The following is a 23,201-nucleotide window of genomic DNA, read 5'->3' as shown; positions in this document are numbered from 1 at the left end:
GAAGAGAGAGATGGTGGCTGTCCGCAAAGGCTGATCGGCAGCGCGCTGGGCCTGAGTGGGTGGGTAAGCAGGAGTGGGCAGAGGGTGTAGGTGAGGAGTAATAGGCAGGGGAAGTTATGGTGGTGCGAGGGGAAGTTAGAGGGAAGGATGAGTAGAAGGAGGGGTGGATAGGGAAGAGGTAAAAGGGGAGGGGCAGGGCGAGTAGGGGAGGGGTGATTAGAGGGTGAGAGATGGGTAGAGGGAGGAACAGGTTGAGGGGAGAGGCAGTAGAGGGGAGAGGCAGTAGAGGGGCGTGTATAGGATGGGGTGGGTAGAGGTTGGGTAAAGGACTGGTCAGGTAGAGGGATGGTGGGTCGAGGGTGAATAGAGGCCTAGAGCCTGAGGAGTGAGCAGGAAATGCTGAGTCCTGATGCAGGCCAAAATGGACACAGCCTATGAATGCTGACTACATCTCCACAGGGACCAAATATGTTTCCCTCAGGTCAAGCAAAGGGTGAACTTGAGCTACCTACTCCTGACCTGTAACATTATCTTCCTAAAGTTATATCCTAAAGTTTAACATTACATATGTTGAAAGAAGAGAAAACATGCAGATGTTGAAAATTTTCAATAAATATTTAGTTCGGCCCTCGACTTAGTCCAAGTTTTTAATTTTGGCCCTCCGTGAATTTGAGTTTGACATCCCTGATCTAAAGCAACAGCCACAGTTGGCTTCTTATTTCCTTGTACTGCATAAATTAGATTAATAAGTTCACAGACATTATCTGCTGTTCGTCTTTCCTGAATAAATCCAGTTTGATCTTGTTTTACTATTTTTGCTACTATTATCGGCCAATCTGTTTGCTAATAATTTTGCCATTATCTTATAATATAAGTAGAGATATTGATCTATATGATGCTGGTGTTAATGGATCCTTCCCCATCTTTGGTATTACTGTAATTATTGGTGTCTTACATGAATCTGGCAAGTTTTGCGTTTCTTCTATTTGGTTCATTACTTCCAGGAGAGGAGAAATTAATAACTCTTTAAATATTTTATAGAATTCACTTGGAAATCCATCCTCCCCTGGCGTTTTATTGTTTGGCAGCTTTTTTAATATATCCTGTACTTCCTCCATTTCAAATGGTTTTATCAGTTTGTTTTGTTCTTCTTGCAATTTTGGCAGTTCAATTTTAGCTAAAAACTCTTCTATTTTTTCGTCTTTCCCCTCATTCTCAGTTTGGTATAATTGTTCATAAAATTCCTTAAAGTTTTCATTAATCTCTATTGGGTTATATGTAATTTGTTTGTCCTTTTTCCTTGATGCCAATACAGTTCTTTTAGCTTGTTCTGTTTTAAGTTGCAAGGTTAATATTTTATGTGTTTTTTCTCTCAGTTCGTAATATTTTTGCTTTGTTTTCATTATGTTCTTCTCCATCTTATATGTTTGTAATGTTTCGTATTTTATTTTTTGTCCACCAATTCTCTCTTTTTCGTTATATTATCCCTTTTTACTAGTTCTTTTTCTGTACTTACTATCTCCCTTTCTAACTGCTCTGTTTCCCAATTGTAGTCCTTTTTTCATCTTAGTTACATAACTTATTATCTGCCCTCTAATGAAGGCTTTCATTGCGTCCCATAATATAAATTTGTCTTTCACTGATTCCATGTTTATTTTAAAATATGTTTTAAATTGGTGTTCAATAAACTCTCTAAATTCCTGCCTTTTAAGTAGCATGGAGTTTAACCTCCATCTATATGTTCTTGGTGGGATGTCTTCCAGTTCTATTACTAATAACACGAGTGAATGATCAGATTGTAGTCTAGCTTTATACTCAGTTTTCCTAAGTCTCCCTTGAATATGGGCTGACAACAAAAACATATCAATCCTTGAGTATGTTTTATGCCTACTTGAATAATATGAATATTCCTTCTCTCTTGGGTGTTGCCTCCTCCATATATCCATAAGTTTAATTTCCTGCATTGATTTAACCATAAATTTGGCTACTTTATTCTTTCTGCTTGACTTTTGTCCAGTTTTATCTAACATTGGATCCAAATTAAGGGTAAATTCCCCTCCTATCAATATATTTCCTTGTGTATTTGCACTCTTCAAAAAAAATATCCTGCATAAACTTTTGATCCTCCTCATTAGGTGCATATATATTGAGCAAATTCCGAGTATATCTGACACTTTATCATTGCATACCTTCCTGCTGGATCTATTATTTCCTGATCTATTTTGATTGGTACATTTTTGTTAACTAATATGGCTACACCTCTATCTTTTGAATTATATGATGCTGCCGCTACGTATCCTACCCAGTCTCTCTTTAATTTGTAATGTTCCCCTTCAGTTAGATGCATTTCCTGCACAAATGCTATATCTATTTTTTTCTTTTTTCATTAAATTTAATAGCCCCTTCCTTTTAATTTGGTTATTTATTCCATTAATGTTTAAAGTCATATAGTTTAACGTGGCCATCTTATATCTTGTTTACATCTCTTTTCAGCTTCCTCACCACCTCCATCCCCCTTTTCCCCATTTTCATCTCAGTTTTCCCTTCGTCCAACTGAAATCTTGACATCAATGATATTTGAATTAATAGCAGTCTTGTAATAAATCAGACCAAAGAGAGCATTCAGATAAAGAAAACAACAAAGCTTTGACACTTAAGGGTATAAACTTAGCTGCAAAAAAATTAGGTGCTGGAGGAACTCAAAAGGACAGGCTTCATCTACAGAGACAAAGGAATAGCCAACACTTTGGGTTGACACACTTTATCAGGTCAGAGAGTATAAACGGCATATAGCCAGAGTAAAGAGGTGAGGTCGAGGAATGAGGCAGGAGCTGGCAAGCATTATGTGCATCCAAGTGAGGAGGGGTTGATGGACAAATGGAGCCATGTGGAAGAAGTGTGGGGATTGAGACAGAGGTTTGGTGATGATAAATAGAGACAACAAACAGCTGAATATTATAGAATCTGATAAGAAAAGAAAATGATAAGTGGAAACAGATAAGGGAGGGATGGATGTTGGGACAGGGAGCCCAGAGGGCTGAGGGTCTGTGTGATGGATGGATGGAAACAGATTGGAGAGAGGAGCAAGAAACTGGGTAACAGGAGGCTGGCTTTGGGAAAAAAAAGGATGTGTTTGTGAGGACCAGGGTGGATCAGAAGGGGAAAGAAAGGAGAGAGAATGGAGGGTGTGCAGGTTACCTGGAATCAGAGAATTCAATGTTTAGTATTTAAGCCATTTTAAAAACCAAAACAATTCAATTCAATTTATTTATTGTCATAGTAATAAAACAGGCCATATTACATGAAATACCTTGCCACATAAGGATTAAAATGCTTTCCTGGATGCTGAACCATATGAAGGCTTCACAATGTGGACAACACAGTAGAATCACTGTCTCACAGCTTCAGAGACCTGATTCAATACTGAATTTAGGCCCCATCTGTGAACTATGACCAGATATGTTTTTCTCTGGGTGCTCTGGTTTCCCCCATCGCCTAAAGATGTGTGAATTGATAGGTTAACTAGCCACTGTAAATTGTCCTTGAGTGTAGGTGAGTGGTAAAATCTGAAGGAAATTGATTGGAATGTGTGATTAATGATTAGTGGGTGATGGTTAGGGTGCTGAAGGACCTGTTTCAGTACTGTATGTTTCTGTAACTCTGTTGGGTTACAGAAACATACAGCTCTTTCCCCCATATGTTTTTTTTTATGTAGGCCTCTGTGAATATAGACTGGATGCACACATTTGCATCCTCAAACTGGTTGATTCCAGCTTTAACACTGGTTCTGAGTTCAGTTTAAGGTGTCCATTGATCAACAGGAGACCAACTCTTAAAACATTGTAATATTGTACTTTGGCAGATGTGTCCAAAAGACAAGGCACAAGTCTCAGAGTAAAAAAAAATAGGTGATTGGCACTTGCCATGCGTTGGGAAAGCAGAAGCATAGTTTTAGATGACCTCATGTTTTTGCAAGGTGAGAAAAGGAAGGCATGCCAGAATTGCATTGGAATAGTCCAGTCCAGTTATGTTACAGAGCTCAAAGTGGGAGTCTGAGTCTTGACATAGATTTATAGTCCAAGGAACAGAATTTATATGATGAGGTCTAATTGCATATCCAGCATAAGGCACCTTCAACTGTGGAGGTATTTATGACATGGGAATAGTGTAATTCTTCTGGATAAAACTGAACCATAGAACCACAGAAGGTCACAGCACAGAAAACAGATCCTTCCATCCTTCTTATCTGTGCTGAACTATTTTGCCTAGTTTCACTGACCTGCACCCAGAACATATCCCTCCATACCCTTGTGACCATGTACTTCTCCAAATGTTATTAAATGTTAAAATAGAGACTGTATTCACTTCTTCACCACTTTGTGTGAAGTAATTCTCCCTCATTTCTCCTCTAAACTTCTCCACTTTCACCCTTAAACCGTGTCCTCTGATTTGTATCTCATCTAACCTCAGTGGGAAAAACAAACCTAACTTGCATTCCTGGGCAGCATGGTTAGCAGTTAGTGCAATGCTATTACAGTGCCAGCGATTGCTATCTATACGGAGTTTGTTTGTCTCCCAGCGTCTGTGTGGATTTTCCCCAGGGGCTCCGGTTTCCTCCCACCATTTGAAACGTACCAGAAGTTATAGATTAATTGGGTGGCATGGGATTGTGGGCTGAAATGGCCTGTTACTGTGTTGTCTGTCTAAATTTAATTTTTTAAAAAATTACTGTCTATATCCATCATAATTTTATACAGAACTGATTTCAAACTCTTCTTTATCTTATTTTGTCTATAGAGGAATTCCTATTGAAAACACTTTGAAATGAAAATAGGAGTGAGTGAGAGGTAGTTTATCCCTGCCACAACACAGAAGACCATCTTACTTTTCAGGTCCATTCCAACTCTCCTTGAAGCAGTCCCATCCCTTCTTTTTGTGCTACTGCAATTTAATTTCCTTCACGCTTGAATAAACTTCCCTTTGATTCTTTTCCCGCTTGGCCATCCAGAAAGACAATTTACAAATAGCAAATGAACCTCCCAACATATTTTTAGAATGTGGGTGGATCTGGAGCATCCTGGAGAAACCCGCACAATCACAGAGGAACCCCGAGTCCCAGGGGCTACGAGGAAACACCAATAACTGCTATACCACCTGTGCCACCAAATCTGTATCTGCGGAAGAGCAAAGAGAAAAATGATGAAGAGTTGGTCAAGAAACGCAAACTGCGTGTTTTGGGTCAGGAGTACATGTAATGTAGTTAAATAATCTGCAACTCTTGTGACACGGATGATATTTATGTCCAATGTACTGAAGAAAAGACTCACATAAGGAAACAAACATCATCTCTGTCGACCTTCCCTCGTCGATTAACCACATTGCTATTGTTTCCTTTGTCTACTGCTCTCTCTCTCTGGGTCACCTGTTTTACAAGCATATTTGAGGGAAGGAGGGAGCCTGGATTTCGGGATTTTGTCTTTGTTTCTTCGTTGTTGTAGGATTTAAATTCTGCAACTCCTTCCCCAGCACCTTGGAAGGGTCTTCTTTCCAACGCCGAAAGAAGGCAATTTTACTGCCAACATCTGAAGATCTGAGCAATAAATCCTGATTTTACCCGTGACGCCTGAATTAAAAAAGAAAATGCAAGCTTCCGTAACAAAATTATTGGGCATATCCCATCGTAGACTGAGAATGAATGATCAAAGGAGGAATTTTATTGTTCCAATAATTGGAAAATAAAATCTCTCTTTAGACATGAGACAGAGGGGGGTTCAGGAACCGAGGCGACCACACAGCCTTTTGCAGCTGGGAGGCATTTCAATTTTGCAACGTGACTTCATTCTCATGGATCGTGCGGGATAAACGAGCAGTGCACAGAGCGGAGCCACGAACAACGCTCCGGAGGTCCGAATGGTGGCCCATTCCTGGGTGGGACTTCCTCCGATCGAGCCGGAAGACTCCAAACACCGAGAGAAATCCGGAAATTGGAGGTGAAATCCGAGCAAGCGAGCCTCGGGAAGGTGCGCTGTGGTTCAGGTGCAACGCACAAGGCGTTGGGTCCATGTCAGCAGGTTCGAGCTGTTGCGCTGATCACCCGAGAGGGGACACCCACAAAAGGAGGGTGTTTCTATCTATTTCTCATGTCCGCCTGAGGGATTCATTATGTGGCTGAAGCCTGAAGAGGTGCTGTTGAAAAATGCGCTCAAGCTCTGGGTGACGGACAAATCCAATGCTTATTTCATTCTGCAGCGCAGACGGAGACAGGGCGACAGCGGCGGCAAACTCTCGGGTAAGAGAGAGAGAGAGAGAGAGAGCGAGCGAGAGAGAGAGGGGGGAGAGGAGGAGGGGGGAGAGGAGGGGGGGGGAGAGGAGGGAGGGAGGGGGGGGAGAGGAGGGAGGGAGGGGGGGGAGAGGAGGGAGGGAGGGAGGGAGGGAGGGGGGGGAGAGGAGGGAGGGGGGGGGAGAGGAGGGAGGGGGGGGAGAGGAGGGAGGGGGGGGAGAGGAGGGAGGGGGGGAGAGGGAGGGAGGAGGAGGGGGGGGAGAGGAGGGAGGGAGGGGGGGGAGAGGAGGGAGGGAGGGGGGGGAGAGGAGGGAGGGAGGGGGGGAGAGGAGGGAGGGAGGGGGGGAGAGGAGGGAGGGAGGGGGGGGAGAGGAGGGAGGGAGGGGGGGGAGAGGGAGGGAGGGGAGAGGAGGGAGGGAGGGGGGGAGAGGAGGGAGGGAGGGGGGGGAGAGGAGGGAGGGAGGGGGGGGAGAGGAGGGAGGGAGGGGGGGGGAGAGGAGGGAGGGAGGGGGGGGAGAGGAGGGAGGGAGGGGGGGGAGAGGAGGGAGGGAGGGGGGGAGAGGCGGGAGGGAGGGGGGGAGAGGAGGGGGGGGAGAGGAGGGAGGGAGGGGGGGAGAGGAGGGAGGGAGGGGGGGAGAGGAGGGGGGGGGGAGAGGAGGGAGGGGGGGAGAGGAGGAGGAGGGAGAGGAGGGAGGGAGGGAGGGAGAGGAGGGAGGGAGGAGAGGAGGGAGGGAGGGAGAGGAGGGAGGGAGGGAGAGGAGGGAGGGAGGGAGGGGGAGAGGAGGGAGGGAGGGAGGGGGAGAGGGGGAGGGAGGGAGGGGGAGAGGAGGAGGGAGGGAGGGGGAGAGGAGGGAGGGAGGGAGGGGGAGAGGAGGGAGGAGGGAGGGGGAGAGGAGGGAGGGAGGGAGGGGGAGAGGAGGGGAGGGAGGGAGGGAGGGGGAGAGGAGGGAGGGAGGGAGGGAGGGAGGGGGAGAGGAGGGAGGGAGGGAGGAGGGAGGGGGGAGAGGAGGGAGGGAGGGAGGGAGGGGGAGAGGAGGGAGGGAGGGAGGGAGGGGGAGAGGAGGGAGGGAGGGAGGGAGGGGGAGAGGAGGAGGGAGGAGGGAGGGGGAGAGGAGGGAGGGAGGGAGGGAGGGGGAGAGGAGGGAGGGAGGGAGGGAGGGGGAGAGAGAGGGAGGAGGGAGGGGAGAGGAGGGAGGGAGGGAGGGAGGGGGAGAGGAGGGAGGGAGGGAGGGAGGGGGAGAGGAGGGAGGGAGGGAGGGAGGGGGAGAGGAGGGAGGGAGGGAGGGAGGGGGAGAGGAGGGAGGGAGGGAGGGAGGGGGGAGGAGGGAGGGAGGGAGGGGGGGGGAGAGGAGGGAGGGAGGGGGGGGGGAGAGGAGGGAGGGAGGGAGGGGGGGGGAGAGGAGGGAGGAGGGAGGGGGGGGAGAGGAGGAGGGAGGGAGGGGGGGGGGGAGGGAGGGAGGGTGGGGGGGGGAGAGGAGGGAGGGAGGGAGGGGGGGTGAGAGGAGGGAGGGAGGGAGGGGGAGAGGAGGGAGGGGGGGTGAGGGAGGGGGAGAGGTGGGAGGGGGAGAGGAGGGAGGGGGTGAGGAGGAGGGGGAGAGGAGGGTGGGGTGAGGAGGGAGGGGGAGAGGAGGGAGGGGGAGAGGAGGGATGGGGAGAGGAGGGAGGGGGAGAGGAGGGAGGGGGAGTGGAGGGAGGGGGGAGGGAGGGAGGAGGGGGAGGGAGGGTGGGGGAGGAGGAGGGGGGGGAGTGGTGGGTGGGGGAGGGAGGGGGGGGGAGGAGGGAGGGGTGAGGAGGGAGGGGGAGAGGGGGAGGGGGAGAGGAGGGTGGGGGAGAGGAGGGAGGGGGAGAGGTGGGAGGGGAGAGGAGGGAGGGGGAGAGGAGGGAGGGGGAGAGGAGGGAGGGGGAGGGGAGGGAGGGGGAGGGGAGGGTGGGGGAGGGGAGGGAGGGGGAGGGGGGGAGGGGGTGGGGAGGGGGGGAGGGGAGGGAGGGGGAGGGGTGGGGGGGTGGGGAGGGAGGGGGAGGGGAGGGTGGGGAGGGGAGGGTGGGGGAGGGGTGGGGGGGGAGGGGTGGGAGGGGGGAGGGAGGGAGGGGGAGGGGAGGGAGGGGGAGGGGAGGGAGGGGGAGGGGGGGTGGGGAGGGGTGGGTGGGGTGGGGGGAGGGAGGGGAGGGAGGGGGGAGGGAGGGAGGGGAGGGAGGGGAGGGGAGGGGGGGGGGAGGGTGGGGAGGGGAGGGAGGGGGGGTGGGAGGGGAGGGGAGGGGTGGGGGAGGGTGGGGGAGGGGTGGGGGGGGTGGGGAGGGAGGGGGAGGGAGGGAGGGGGAGGGGAGGGAGGGGGAGGGGAGGGAGGGGGAGGGGAGGGAGGGGGAGGGGAGGGGGGGGAGGGGGGAGGGGGGGGAGGTGGGGGGGGGAGGTGGGAGGGGGGGAGGAGGGAGGGGGGGAGGAGGGAGGGAGGGAGGAGGGGGGGAGGGAGGAGGAGGGAGGGAGGAGGGGGGAGGGAGGAGGGGGGAGGGAGAGAGGAGGGGGAGGGAGGGAGGGGGAGGAGGGGAGGGAGGGAGGGAGGGGGAGAGGAGGGAGGGAGGGAGGAGGGGGGAGAGGAGGGAGGGAGGGAGGGAGGGGGAACTCTCCTTCTTTGAAGCCTACGTAACCGTGCAGATGTTTCTCCCTCGGCGACAAGAGCAGCGTCTGCCTGACTTGGACTGGCGGTCAGCCCTATTGTGCTTTGTTTGGGTTCTTGTTGCTTCGCCGGCTTATCTGGGCTAAATACTATTTTTAAAACAATCTGAACGTAAAAGCACGATGCTGGAGAAACTCGGCAGGTCTAACAGTGGAGCAGAACTTGAACCCTTGGTCAAGGTCTGAGCAGAATGGGGGCAGGAGCCCGTTCCTCCATCTCCGCGCTTGAAAGGAACTGCGGAGTTTCTCCAACGCGCTGCCAGCCGATTGTCGCCTTTTCCCACTTGGATTTGCATGTAACCCATAACTAAATTGAGGTATGCACTTTTGAGGGCCGTGTGGCGCTGCTCACGATTTTGGACGTGAGCCGGGTTAAGTGTTCGAGCGGCGTCCACCACCTGGCACAGAATAACACCGCTGGACTCCATCCAGCTCCGTTGTTCACCTGGGTCAGCCAAGCGCCAGCTTTTTTTTTTGGGGGGGGGTTCTCTGCAGTATCTTTTTATGTCGTGCGGCGTTGTGTGTTCGTGAGAGAGGGGTTGTTAAACAGGGTTTAAACTTTGGGGTTTTATTTTTGGTTAATGGTTTGGTTTATTTTCTTGAAAATCACAGCCACGTCTATGATGTAGTGGCTTTCTTCAGTCTTCAGCCTGGCAACTTGGGCAACTGGGGTCTCTTAAATTACGGCTGTAAACGTGATGTGTTTTTTGAATTGAATTGATTTAATCTTTCCAACACTACATCTGCGTTCATTCTACAATTCTTTGGCTTGGCTTCGCAGGCGAAGATTTATGGAGGGGTAAATGTCCACGTCAGCTGCGGGCTCGTTGGTGTCCCGATGCGGGACAGGCAGACACGGTTGCAAGGGAAAATTGGTGTGTTGGGTTTTTCCTCCTTTATCTTTTGTCAGTGAGGTGGGCTCTGCGGTCTTCTTCAAAGGAGGTTGCTGCCCGCCGAACTGTGAGGCGCCAAGATGCACGGTTTGAGGCGATGTCAGCCCACTGGCGGTGGTCAATGTGGCAGGCACCAAGAGATTTCTTTAGGCAGTCCTTGTACCTTTTCTTTGGTGCACCTCTGTCACGGTGGCCAGTGGAGAGCTCGCCATATAGCACGATCTTGGGAAGGCAGTGGTCCTCCGTTCTGGAGACGTGACCTACCCAGCGCAGTTGGATCTTCAGCAGCGTGGATTCGATGCTGTCGGCCTCTGCCATCTCGAGTACTTCGATGTTGGAGATGAAGTCACTCCAATGAATGTTGAGGATGGAGCGGAGACCACGCTGGTGGAAGCATTCTAGGAGCCGTAGGTGATCCCAACCAACTGAAACAACCAACCAACCAACATTTAAAAACTGTTTAAATTAATTAAAATATTTATGGAATTTTGAATGCATAACATTGAATATTATCATTTTAAATTGCTCAATCCTGCACATAACATTGCTGCCTCTGGGTAGAATAATGGATGGGTTGGATTTCAGAAGTGGGGAAGGTTGAATACAAATTGTGTTTAGATATTGGACTAGTTTTGGTCTAGCTGTTGATCACATAGTCTGGTTTGTGTCTGAGTTTAAAACCTTGCGTCGACCTGCAATTTTTAGATTTGTGAGGTTAAATTGTTTACTGAGGTAGGAAAAGGTGCATTCTATCTTGTCCGTGCATTGGATGAGGGAAAAAAATGTGTGGGGAGAAGATGGTCCACTTTTCATCCAACTTTGCTGCTTTACAAAGGTTGTGAATTCTAATTTGTTGTAGGCTCCCTCGTCCAGTTTTTCTACTAATCCATTGCAAATACAGAATGGGACCCATCCTTGCAAGAATCCACCAATTCCAGTTCATGAATCATTGCTCAGTTTACCTGCAACATCATTGCTGAATTTCTTTGATCAAGTATACATTTTTTTTTAAAAGTAGTGGGTTCTGATGAAATGCATAATAAGATTGTGTCTGTGACCATCTGGTTCCTCCTCCACTCAACTGCAGTTTTTTTTTTGGAGCAATGTCACTCTGAGTAGGTGTGTTATTGCCTTTCTATCTGGAGATGAAGAATGACCTTCAGTGATCCCTTTGGAATGACCTCTGATAATGAGTTTATTGACATACATCTTGTGCAATGTACATATCCACAGAAATTCTTGCTGGAGCCAAACAAGTATTTAATTTTTTTAAAGAAATTATAATGGTGTATGCTCAATTAAATGAAGGAATAATAAATGAAAAGATAACATTCACAGTTACCATATACAATATAAAATGGGGTTACAATAATGCAGCCAGTCCATGTAGTGTCAGAGTAATCCATGATTAGTGTTACAAGGGGGAATTTCAAGAGCCTGATGCTTGTTGGAAAGAAACTGTTCTTTGTTCTTGCTCTATCCAATTTTCAACTATGTGCCATCAATTCATTTGACCATCTGGCTGCACCATTTATGATGCCATTCCTTAGACTCCTCAACAAGATTTAATGCCTTGTTAATTCAACGACACCATCACCTTGATCTCTTCACTTGGTTTTCATTTTGTTGTTGAACTGTTTAAAAATGCAATCCTGAATTAACTTTAAACTTTTAAAACTTTTTTCCAGTTAAAGATTGGCTGATTACTTCCCATTGTTGTTGCTATAAATGGTTCCCTACTCTGAATTAATTGCCACAGTTGACCTATTCCTCTATCTGTTCATAGCCTTCATCTCATTAGATTTTGTGCTTCCAATCTATCGCTCTGCCTGATTTCTTCTACCTCTATGACTTGTTTTTTTTTGGGGGGGGGGGTCTGGTTTAGTTAGGCTATCTCATTTGTTGCTGAAACCTTTGTTCCTACCCACATTCCCACAACTCTTCTGACTGGCCTCCCTTCTTCCACCCACTGTCAACGAGCATCTTGGAAATTCTGCTGCATGTGTTCTATTTCACATGCCTGTTCTTGTTGTCTTGTTCTTGACCTTGATCCTTAATTTTCTCGAATCCCAGAAGGAATTGGAGAAATTTCTCCACATGTCATTTTTAGAAATGCTTTCCTTGAAACCAACTTTTTTTGGTCACCTATCTTGCACACATTAGTAGCAAAGTGCCACTATTGGATATCAATATCTTGAGGAATGTGCATTAGAATTCTTCACTGAATTAGTCCTGAAATAAACTTGTGGCAATGACTCCAAAACTATATTTTACGATGGGTTTCAAAGCAGTTTTGGTGCACAAGATCTTTGGCATTCAAGGGATCTTTTCAAGTCATAATTGTGTCCAGCTATCACTTTGTATGATGGTATTAAATTTTGCAAATTTTGAAGACCAGGTGACTCTACAAGGACCCTCACAAAACATCCTTTATTTTTTGTTCTGTCAAATCTGTGCTGCCCAGAGAATATATTTATTCACTAATGCCTTTTGTGTGCACCTGCTCATTGTCTGGCTTGGTAATCTCTCTTTTATTCTTCCAGGATAATTGTTATGTGAGGTACTTGTGCTCTCTCAATTTGAAGCCTAGCTTCCATCCTCTGATCAAATTCATTTTTTAAAGAGTTTAATTGCTATTTAAATTGCTATCACTCTTTAAGATATCGGATATCTGATATTATGACACAATAACTGAACTCTTAATTCGGCAGCTAAATTGTCTTGATTCTATTGATGAAACTTTTTGGGACAACATTTAAAATTTGAGTTTTTATTTGTAAATGTTTAATTTTTGCATGGTGCAAAAGTGTCTGGCTGCAGTGGTTTCACCAACCTTTTTCTTTCCACTCACATACCACTTTAAGTAATCCCTATGCCATCAGTGCTCTGTGATTAGTAAAGGATTGCTTAAGGTGGTATGTGAGAGGGAAGGTTGAGAACCACTGCTCTAGACCCAATTGTTACTGAAATATTTTGCTTGAGAAAAATTGTCATTGGCCCATTTCCTTTGGACTTAAGAAACCAAGCACATAACGAGTCAATTAGGTACGATTAAAACAGTGGTTTTCAAACTTTTTCTTTTCATTTTCTTTCCACCTTAAGCAATCCCTATGCCATAAATGCTATGATTAGCAAGGGATTACTTAAGGTGGAAAGAAAATGTTTGGAAAACATTTGGGGTATAGTTACCTAATTGAATTTCATGATTGGTATGAATTTACTATGGTGAAATCTATTTGGTTTATTTTAGTGCTAAAGGAAATCCTTTTAAAAATCTAATGATCACTCCCTAGAATGCACAGAATTATTATTATTTTTTAAAAAGCTTGCCTTTAGCAGGGGGTGGGAGAGAGGAGAAATTATAATTCAGAGAATAAATTCCTAATTTCCCTGCTCCTTTTTAATATTGTAAGTAATTATTGATAAATTAATCTTATTGCTTCTGTCATTTAACTACTCATTAAAAGGCTTTGAATACAATCATGCATTTTCAATAATCCCTCTTTTTTTAAAAAAAAATGAATGTTTTGGCAGTTTTATGAAAGGATAACAAAACTGTCATTTTCCAAAGCCAACTTTTTAAAATTTGTATTTTATTGTCTTTACCAGAGGCAGTTGCATCATATGATTGTGCACTCACCTTTTGACTCGTGGGCCATGACTTTTACCATGTCCCTCTGAAACTTAAGCATGTAATTTACATTTCAGAACCATATTCGGAATAGAGCATTTTTCCAAATGTTGTTGAATGGGCACTTTTTGTACCAAGAGACTTTGACGGTGTTGTTTTAACCTGTATTTGTCCTCTTTGTGTGTTTTCTTCCTCTCACTTTCACCATATTCCAAACACACACTCTACCTCCACAATCCCATTGGCTTAGAGTTGAATTTCACTCCTCAACTTAATGGCCATCTACCATTTAATTTTACATCATGGCCTTAATGGTTTAATTTTTTTGATTCCTTCTTTCCCTCCCTGCCTTGTTCACCATGGTGTAGGTGTGTGTGTGTGTATGGAGATAAAAATTTTACTTAAGCCTTTTTTTAAAAAAAAAATGCTAGATGATTTTGGCTACTGACATGGATGAATCAAGTGACCTGGTTTGCTCTTAACTTTTTTTTGTTGATTGAATAAAACACAGGTTTTGTGACTTATTTTTGTAGTCTCTTAAACTTGATGACTGGAAAATCATTCCTTTCAACTTGAATAATTAAAAAAAAAATTTTGGTTATGTGCTTTTTAAAGACCACGTATAATGTAAACATAAGTCAGGAAGGAATTTTGACAATGGCAGGGGGAGAATTGCAGCTGACTCCCTCTATGCTGGTAGTTTACAGTCCTAATTTGTTTGCTTCAGAGGATCAGTTGTGAAAATGTTTTAACTTAACCATGCATAAATATCCAAATTCTGATGCTTTTAGTAACATATGAAGACACCAGAAGTTTTTATTTGGAACAATGAAAGTTCTGCTTGGCTTGCTATCCACAGGGACAGCAAAGGAATAATTACTTCATTTTAAAATACAAGGAATTACGATTTGATATTTTGTTTAACAGCATTATTAACAATGATTTTGCAGCTTTGTCTGTCCTGAAGACTCTGAAGGGCATAAACAGAGAATTTTTATTGACATCGCTTGCTTTTTACTGTTATTTGGGTAACAGTCAGTTATTTTAAAACCTCTGTTCCATAGATCGGTTAAGAGGCCACAATGTTCTATTAAACAAACTGCATAAAACCCTCATTTGGTAATACAGCTTCTTGATGTACAAAAATATGGTTGGCAATCAGTTGCTCTGTTAGAGGAACAAGTTTTGGTTTCGAAATTCAATTGTGGCTTATGTTGCACGTGATGACTGAATTAAAAATGATATAGTGAGAAGCCGTACAATGTTCAGTTTTAAAGTGCCTCCCTTCACTGGCATTATTCTTGCCCTGGAGTCAAGATCTTGGTTCAAATTCCTCTGCAGGAACTTTAGCAAGGACACAAGATTGACACTCACTGCACTCTTGGATTATTTTAAGCCTACTCTGCTCTCCAAATGGAAGTGAAAGGAACAATGGCACCTTTTTGAGGAAGAACAAGAGAATTATTTCTGTTGTCTGGGTCGTATCCTTTTTTTAAAACAAAAAGAGACCATTATCTGGTTTCTGTTTCACTTTGTAGTTAATAGCTACCAATTTGCACAACAAAACATTCTACAATGCAACAAAATTTCATTTAACTGTAGTTTGGGATGCTCAGAGGAGAATAGGAAAGATGTATAAAATGAAAGACTTGATTTTTTTTTAAATTTATTTATTAAGAAAACAACATGGCTGATGTTTTCCAGTTCTCTAGTTTCACTCAATCCTCAGCGAAGTTTCTTGAGTATTGTCAGCAAACGCAATCACGTTTGAATAAAACAATTGTGCTGATCTATCATTTGGAATATTTTCCATAAGTTTTTTATTGTCTGACACAGTAGTAATGCTATTTACCAATAAATCATATAGGCTGCTTGTAGCAGTCTAAAATTCAGTAGGTTTATTTATTGGAGACCAACTTTAACAGGATAGGGGTCTGTGTCAATGTGTGTTAACTAGGGAGGGGTGAAAGATGATGGACACATGGAGAGGTGGAGGCAATTGACTGGCAGATGCCATTACAAAGGGTGAAAGATGAGGAAAAAAGTTCAGCTGAAGGAAGATGAGTTGCACAGTGTGAAGTTGGAGACACTTCGAGGGAGGAGATAAATGGAAACCAAGATTGCCAATGCTGGGATCTGGTATAATGGAAACCATTAGGGGAGAAGTGAAAGGTGATGGACCAGGTTAAACTAAAGTAAGGAGGGAGAAGAGGGAAATTCCTCTTGGTTAAATGTGGGTAGAGGAAAGAACCAAAGGGAGAGGCAGATGAGAAGGGGAAGATGTATGTAGCTCTGAGGCAAAATTCCTGAGCATCTCCTCCAGACTTGTCTGCTGCTTGTCTGATTTGGAGGAAGTATCTGTGTTTTGTCTGCAGTGGCCATATTGAGCTTCAGGTTGCTTGCTATTTCAATTTGCCTTTCCATTCCCACACTGACTTGTCCATACGTGGCCTTCTCTACTGCCAGAGTAAGAGCCAATGTAAACAAGACCTTCTATTCTGCCCGGGCAGTCTACAGCTTAATTATTTAAATTTTTTTAAAATTTAATGCTCGTGTTATGAATCCCCTCTCTCTTCAGAGCTAATGCTGTTCTTTCCCCTTCCATCCAGTCATTCTCATCCCTCTTTCCCTCTGGTTACATAACCTTTGCCTGCATTTCAGCAACTGGAAGTTTTCATCTGTATCACCAACTTTAGTTCCATCTGTCTTTCACTTCTCCTCTAAATACAGGTATATAAGATTTTGGCTAGACTGTACTTGGAATAAGATGTGCAATTCTGGTCCTTCCTTTACAAGAAGGATGTGGAGGCTTTGGAATGGTACAGAAGAAATTCACCAGATGTGGCCTGGTTTGGAGAGTGAGTTATGGGGAGAGATTACACAAACTTTGGTGGCTTTTTTTTCCCTGGAGTGTAGGAGGCTATGGAGACCTAATAGAGGTGAATAAAATTATGAAAAGCAGCGATTGAATGGACAGTCAAAATCTTTTCCTCAAGACAAAAGCATCTCACACTAGAACACTTGCATTAAGGTGAGGGAGGAAAATTAAGGGAAATGGGAGATGGGGGGGGGGGGGGGGGTTGGTGGGGTAAATATTTTAGTGTAATTTGTGCCTGAAACAGGCTGTCAGAAATCATGTTGGAAGCAGATACAATAGCAGCATTTAAGGATATTTTTTCTAGCTAATCATGAATATTAAGTGGATATTTGGATATCTTTCAGGCACAAACACCAGATTTTATTTTCATTTAGAATCTTATTCGGCACACAAATGTGGATTGAAGGCCTGTTCCTGCGCTCTACTGTGGGCTTGTGTTATATTGCTATTGTCACCTTATCTGGCCTGATTCCAACATTGTTGGCTTTTTCTCCATTTATCACCCTCCTCTAGCTATCTCCAACACCACATTGTATGATTTGTCTTCCTTCACCCCTCCCATCTCTGTCCTTATTTTACTAGTTATGACTCCTCTATCTCAATGAAGGGTTATGACATGATAAATCAACCATTTCCTTTTCTCCGAATGATGGTGCCCTAATCTTCCTTCAGTAGATATATTTCAGTTTTGCTCTAGATTCTAACATCTGCAATTTCTGGAGAGGTAGGTTAGGAGCAGTTGCTAAAAGGGAACATCTGACAAGTTGGAGGAGTTTGAAAGCAAGTTGTAACAGTCTGGAATCAGCATATCTCAATAAGGGTTAGAAGTAAAGGTGGTAAGCTTTGGGGAATTTTGATTAATGATTGGATAAAGAGGAATCACATGTCCTATATAGGAAATTAGTACAGGTAGTCCCTGAAGCTGCAGTTCGTCAGCTCGAGGAAGGAGAACACAGTCTGCCATTTTAAGTTGGATCATGTTGTCTCCCTTGATGCCTACTTCAAGAAGTTGATTCCAGTAGTTTTATATGCATAGAAAGGTAAAAATGTATACTAAGACAAACATTTGACGAACTGATGCTAATTAAGATCTGTTTGTATTTGTTCTGACTTGCTTACAAATTTGACTTGAAGACAGACTTGGGAAACTGATCTTGTTTGTAACCTGGGGACTATCTGTATTGAATGAAGTAAAAGGGTTATGGGAGAGAAATTGGGTTGGGGCGGGGGGGTGGGTGGGGAGGGGAAGGAAGTGACTGTGAAATAACCTTGGCAAGTAGGACTAAGGATCTTTTAAAAATTTACAATTAAATGAGAATAAAGAAGGTGGCTAAGGGGGGAACAAAATAACCCGGGGCCAGAAGAGTAATCTTTCTAAAACCAAGAGATATGAGGAAAATTCTAAATCGCTACTCCTCATCTGTATTTAGAAAGAGGACATGGAGCTGAAGAATTAAGGGAAAAGTCTGATATTTTGGACCCTGTCTGGATCAGGAAGGAGGGTGGTTTAAATATTGGAGCACATTAAGATAGAGAAGTCCCCAGGCCCTCACTGAAACCAAGAGAGGAGATTGATAGGGCTTTGAGAGGCTTTGTGTCTTTTGTTCGCTATGGTGTGGGGTGGTACCAGAACATTAGAAACCAGTTATTGCTTCCTTGTCAAGAAAGGGAAAGTAGGGATAAGCATGGAAACCAAAACAAATCTGGTAAAGTAGCAGACAGCAAAGCTTCTCTCCCAGAGGAACTCAACGGCTTGTACACCTGATTTGATGACCGTAACAGTGAAGACCCACCCCTCTGCACCCCCACGTCCCCTGATGATCCCAACCTGTCATTGTCTGAGGTTGACGTATGTGCTGCCTTCAGGAAAATTGATCTGAGTAAAGCATCCAGCCCGGATGGAGTACCTGGCTGAGTATTAAAAATCGATGCTGACCAACTATCTTCAATAGCTCAGGATGTGGTACCCCCCCCACTCTGTTTCAAACAGACATCAATCATTCTGGTACCCAAGAAGAGTGCAGTAACCTGCCTCAAAGACTATCGACCAGTAGCATTTACATCAACAGTGATGAAATGCTTTGAAAACCTGGTGATGAAACATATTAGCTCCTGTCGGAGCAGTGACATGGATGGATTCCAGTTCACCTATCATTAGTAACAGTTCTACGGTGGATGCCATCTCACTAGTTCTACACAAAGCCCTGGAACACTTGGACAGCAAAGATGCATACATTAGAATGTTCTTTATCGACTACAATGTGGCATTTAACAACAAAGCTGATCAGCAAACTCCAAGACCTGTGAGTTCACACCCCACTGTGTAAATGCATAATTGATTTCCTCCCCTCCAGACCACAATCAGTGAAGATTGGTAAGAACATCTCCTCCACAATTTCTATCAGTACTGGAGCACAGCAGGGCTGTGTTCTTAATCCCCTGCTCTACTCACTTTACACCTACGACTGTGTGGCTTGGTAGGATAATAATACCATCTGCAAATTTAACAACTATACCACAGTAGTGGGTTGTATAAAGGAAGGGGCTAAGTCAGCATACAGGATGGAGATTGAAAACCTGGCTGAATGGTGCACCAACAATAACCTTGCACTCAGTGTCACCAAAACTAATGAGCTGATTGTATCCCTCTGGTGTTCCTTTCCTGAAGTCAACAATCTAGTGATCATTGTGAGATTAGAGGTAGAGAAGGTGATTAAGTTTTTGGGGGTCACGATCTCTGAGGATCTTTCCTGGACCCAACACACCAATGGCATTATGAAGAAAGCACATCAGCACCTCTACTTCCTCAGGAGTTTGCAGAGGTTTGGTATGACATCAGAAACCTTGGCAAATTTCTACAGAAGTGTGGTAGAAAATGTGCTGACTGGCTGCATCACCAATATCCCTGAGTGATATTGGCAGCACCAATATCCCTGAGTGTAAAGCCTTCCAATAGGTAGTGGTCACAGCCCAGGACATCACAAGCAAAAACCCTCCCCATTATTGAGTACATCTGCAGGGACAGCTGCTGTTGGAGAGGAGCAGCAATTATCAAAGACCCTCACCACACAGCACTGTTCGTGCTGCTACCATCAGGAAAGAGGTATAGGTGCCACAAGACTCTCACCACCAGGATCAGGAACAGCTGCTACACCTCCACCCTCAGACTCCTCAACGATCAACTCCAACTCATTTAAGGACTCTTACTTGTGCACTTTATTGATTTTATTTTTCTTTTTTTCTCTGTATTAGTTTGTTTACATTCATTATCTGTTCACTTTGTTTACATGTTTTATGCTGTGTACAGTTTATTGCACTACCTGTAAGTGGCAATTCTGCGGTGCCTGTAAGTGGCAATTCTGCGGTGCCTGTAAGTGGCAATTCTGCGGTGCCTGTAAGTGGCAATTCTGCGGTGCCTGTAAGTGGCAATTCTGCGGTGCCTGTAAGTGGCAATTCTGCGGTGCCTGTAAGTGGCAATTCTGCGGTGCCTGTAAGTGGCAATTCTGCCACTTCCTGGAGGAAAGGAGAATCTCCGGGTTGTATGTGATGTCATGTACGTGCTCTGAGAATAAATCTGAAACTCTGCAGTGATCCTTGCAGCAGCACGGGTTAAAGATTTTGACAGATGGGATATATTCATTTAAAAAGGCAGGGACTGATTAGGAGGGGTCAGCACAGTTTTGAGCAGGGAAAATCGTCTCTTATAATTTGAGGAGGCTATGAAGAAAATTAAAATTGGTGGCAAGGAAAATGTAGTTTACATGGACTTCACCAAGGTCTTCAACAAGAACCTGTGTGGTAGGCTGGTCCAGAAGGTTAAGGCACAAAGGATTTGAAGTATGTTGACAAACTGGATCCAAAATTGGCTTTGTGACAAGAGGTAGAAGTTGATGGTGAATGGGGGATTTCCTGATTGGAGATCTGTAAGTAGTGCACTTTTAGGTTGGTGCTAGGCTCTTTTTATTTGTAATTATATACTGAGTAATGACATTTATTATACTGTATACATCTGTACAATTTACAGTTGCGCTAAAATTATCGCTTGCTGCAGCCAAACTGGTATGCAAGATATGCCAGCTATAGAATGCATTAAATTGTCACAATGTGACAATACATAAAAAGGTAATAAATATTAAAGAACAGGTGAATAAATATTCAGTTCCAATTAGTGCAATGGGAAAAAATTGACCACCTCAATAGTGCAAATAGATTTTATTGTCTTCCTAGACTGGTTTATTAAAAAAAGGGTAATACAGGGAGGTTGAGAGTCTGATCTTTGTTGGACTAAAAACTGTTCTTGAACCTAGAGGTGGTGGATTTCAAACTTCCATATCTTCTGCTTGAAGGTTAGAGTGAGAAGTTGTGACCGGGGGTGGGGGGGGGGGTTTCATTTATGCTGTTAGGCTGCCTTCTTGAGGCAATGAATGCATCATGTGTTGTATTCAGTGGAAGGGAAGTTGTTGCCTGCTGGACCTTTCAGAGATCCTGAGCACCAGTGTCCAAAGCAGGCCCTGATGCCACCATTCTGTGTACTTCCTTGGTACACTAGTGAAAATTGGAATATTTGACAGCTATCCAAATTTCCTGAGACTTGTTAGACAGTTGAGGATTTGGTGTATACTGCCTTTCAGTTGCTTCAATGTGTTAACTCCAGGAGAAGTCTTCCAATATGTGTATTTCTAGGAACTTAAACTCTCCTCTGCTGTCCTGCTAATGAATGCAAATGTGGTCTCCTGACCTCCTTTCTAAAGCCCACAATAAATCACTCAATTGTTATTTGCATGGAGTTTGGTAGGCAGCTTTCAGCACCTCCAAAAACAGGAATTAGTGTCTGGAATGCTTAGCTCTTCAAAGGTGTACAAAAAAACGATCTTGCCTGACTTTATTCAAATATTCCTCCACTTACTACGAACATGCATAATGCTATTTAAATCTTTGGGTTATGTCTTTAATTTCTTTGTAATGGTAAGATAGTCTATGTCGAAGTGTAAATTACTCCAAAGCATTTTGCCCAGACTTCTTGCAAATTTTTTTTTTCAGGATGGTTTTTTTTTTGTAAATCAAGAAATGCCTGTTAATTGAATAGTTCCAGAAGATGCCAACTTGCCAGGAATAGCTTGGGACTAGTTAAAGCACTTTTAACAAACTATGATTTTAAATAATTGTTTTGAAACTGGATACTTCATTGTAGTGTCACATTACTTAGAACTGTTGGTGATTTAAGACATTAAATACTTCAATACTTTCTCTCGCTAACTTTGAATCCAAGCTTTCTCTGGTTTGTTTTGTGTTCTGTTCCAGATTTTATGTTCATTATGTGAACTTGTACTTCTGGTTCAAACTGATTTTTTTTCCACTCTATGATTTGGTTAAAACCTTGTCCATTTAAACAAAGGTGGATGCCCTGTGCTGGTCACTGAACTTGTAGTCTGAAAGGAACTAGCAACGCAAAAGCAGATGGGGTGTCCATCTGTTTGAATGTTATCTGTCATTTTGTTGCTAGGTTCAACTTTTATTCACTTTTGGGAAGAGAGATGATTGGTATACAAGTAATGTGAAGGAAAACATCGGTAATATATCTTTGCAACCATGGACGCTGCGAGACTGGCTGAATTCCTCCAGCATTTTGTGTTTATTATCTACTGGATCGGCTCAGCATAAAAGTCCTTGCTTTGTAATAAAGTAATATTTTCCTGAAAATATGGTGATCCATGATTAAGATTAAATTCTTGACTTGGTCTCTGTATTTTTGTAAAATTCATATGGGGTGAGGAGGTCCCAGAACAACAAATACTGTAGTGTACTTTTCCCAGCCAGCTTTTACTGCAATTAGTTCATTTGAGAATTAACATTAACTTGTGATAGTTTGTGGGTTTCAGATTTAAAAATTGCTTTGCAGACTGAACGGGTTTGTACTGGCTTGTACATTTTTAGCCAAAAAGATGAAATTACTGATCTAAGTGAACAAGCCAAAGCCAGTGTTGGATGACTTGATGTATAATTCCAGTGCCTTTTTTTTTCAATTTGTATAAATGAAATGCTATCAACAAAACAAATACTCTTGCTTTCCTGGTATCTGGCCCTGGTTAATGAAGCAAAGTAGGGTCTGGCAGAGTTTCAGCAATTTAATTGGGTAATACAATTATAAGAAGAATGTTACAAGCTTTGGCTCGTGTATTACTCGATACACCTGAAAGTTTCCACCCTACCTGTCAATAGTGGGTAATTTTAGAGCATGATTATTGAAATTTTAAGGACAGTTCAATTTTTAATCAACCTTCTATTGTATATAATTTTAAGTACAGTGCAACTTCGATTATCCAAAATGGCCAGGACCGGGCCTATGTTTGGATAAACTTTTTTTTTTGGAGAAGTGGTTTTTAAAATACCCCAGTAGCAACAGCAAATCACTTGTATCAGTGTTTCAACAACAAGGGAGTTTTTAAATGTTTAAAATGTTTAATTCTCATAAAAAACTCCCCACCGAGTCCCTGCTTCTGCCCGGGAGCCTGAGGTTCCCAATCAGTTCAGTTGCGAAAATTTATTTGGATAAATGAGAATTTCTGATTTGTTTTCGACATCCTCATTTATCTGAAATGTAACAAATTTTTAGATAAATGAGGATTTCAGATCATCAGAGTTGCCCTGTAACTGAAATTAATATATAGGACCTGGTGAGTTCTGTCGTGATCTGTTGCTCAGTAAATTTTAAGAAACTTTTTGTCTATTAATACTGTGTACCTCTACAGAGCTGCCTCAAAATCAAAAGCAATTACGGAGACACAAATTCTCACAAGCAGCTGATTCATTTTGGTGGTGACTAGATGCTGGTGCAATTTTTTTTGAGC

General features: G+C 43.9%; 1 protein-coding gene across 3 annotated transcripts in view; it reads left to right on the top strand.

The window, feature by feature from the left end:
* Positions 1-5,852: 5,852 nt before the first annotated feature.
* The window catches only part of LOC138739287 (TBC1 domain family member 8-like), a 93,415-nt gene continuing 76,066 nt past the window's right edge, over positions 5,853-23,201 (top strand). Inside the window, exon 1 of one of the 3 annotated variants that reach the window (XM_069891053.1) lies at positions 5,853-6,289. In XM_069891053.1, the coding sequence (XP_069747154.1) occupies positions 6,163-6,289 (127 nt within the window). In that variant the 5' untranslated portion in view covers positions 5,853-6,162. The remainder of the gene's footprint in view (positions 6,290-23,201) is intronic. The other 2 variants (XM_069891052.1, XM_069891054.1) reach the window with 2 other exon arrangements.

The sequence above is a fragment of the Narcine bancroftii genome, chromosome 7, assembly GCF_036971445.1.
Source record: "Narcine bancroftii isolate sNarBan1 chromosome 7, sNarBan1.hap1, whole genome shotgun sequence".
NCBI lineage: Eukaryota > Metazoa > Chordata > Chondrichthyes > Torpediniformes > Narcinidae > Narcine > Narcine bancroftii.
This window is presented reverse-complemented; position numbering and strand designations above follow the sequence as displayed.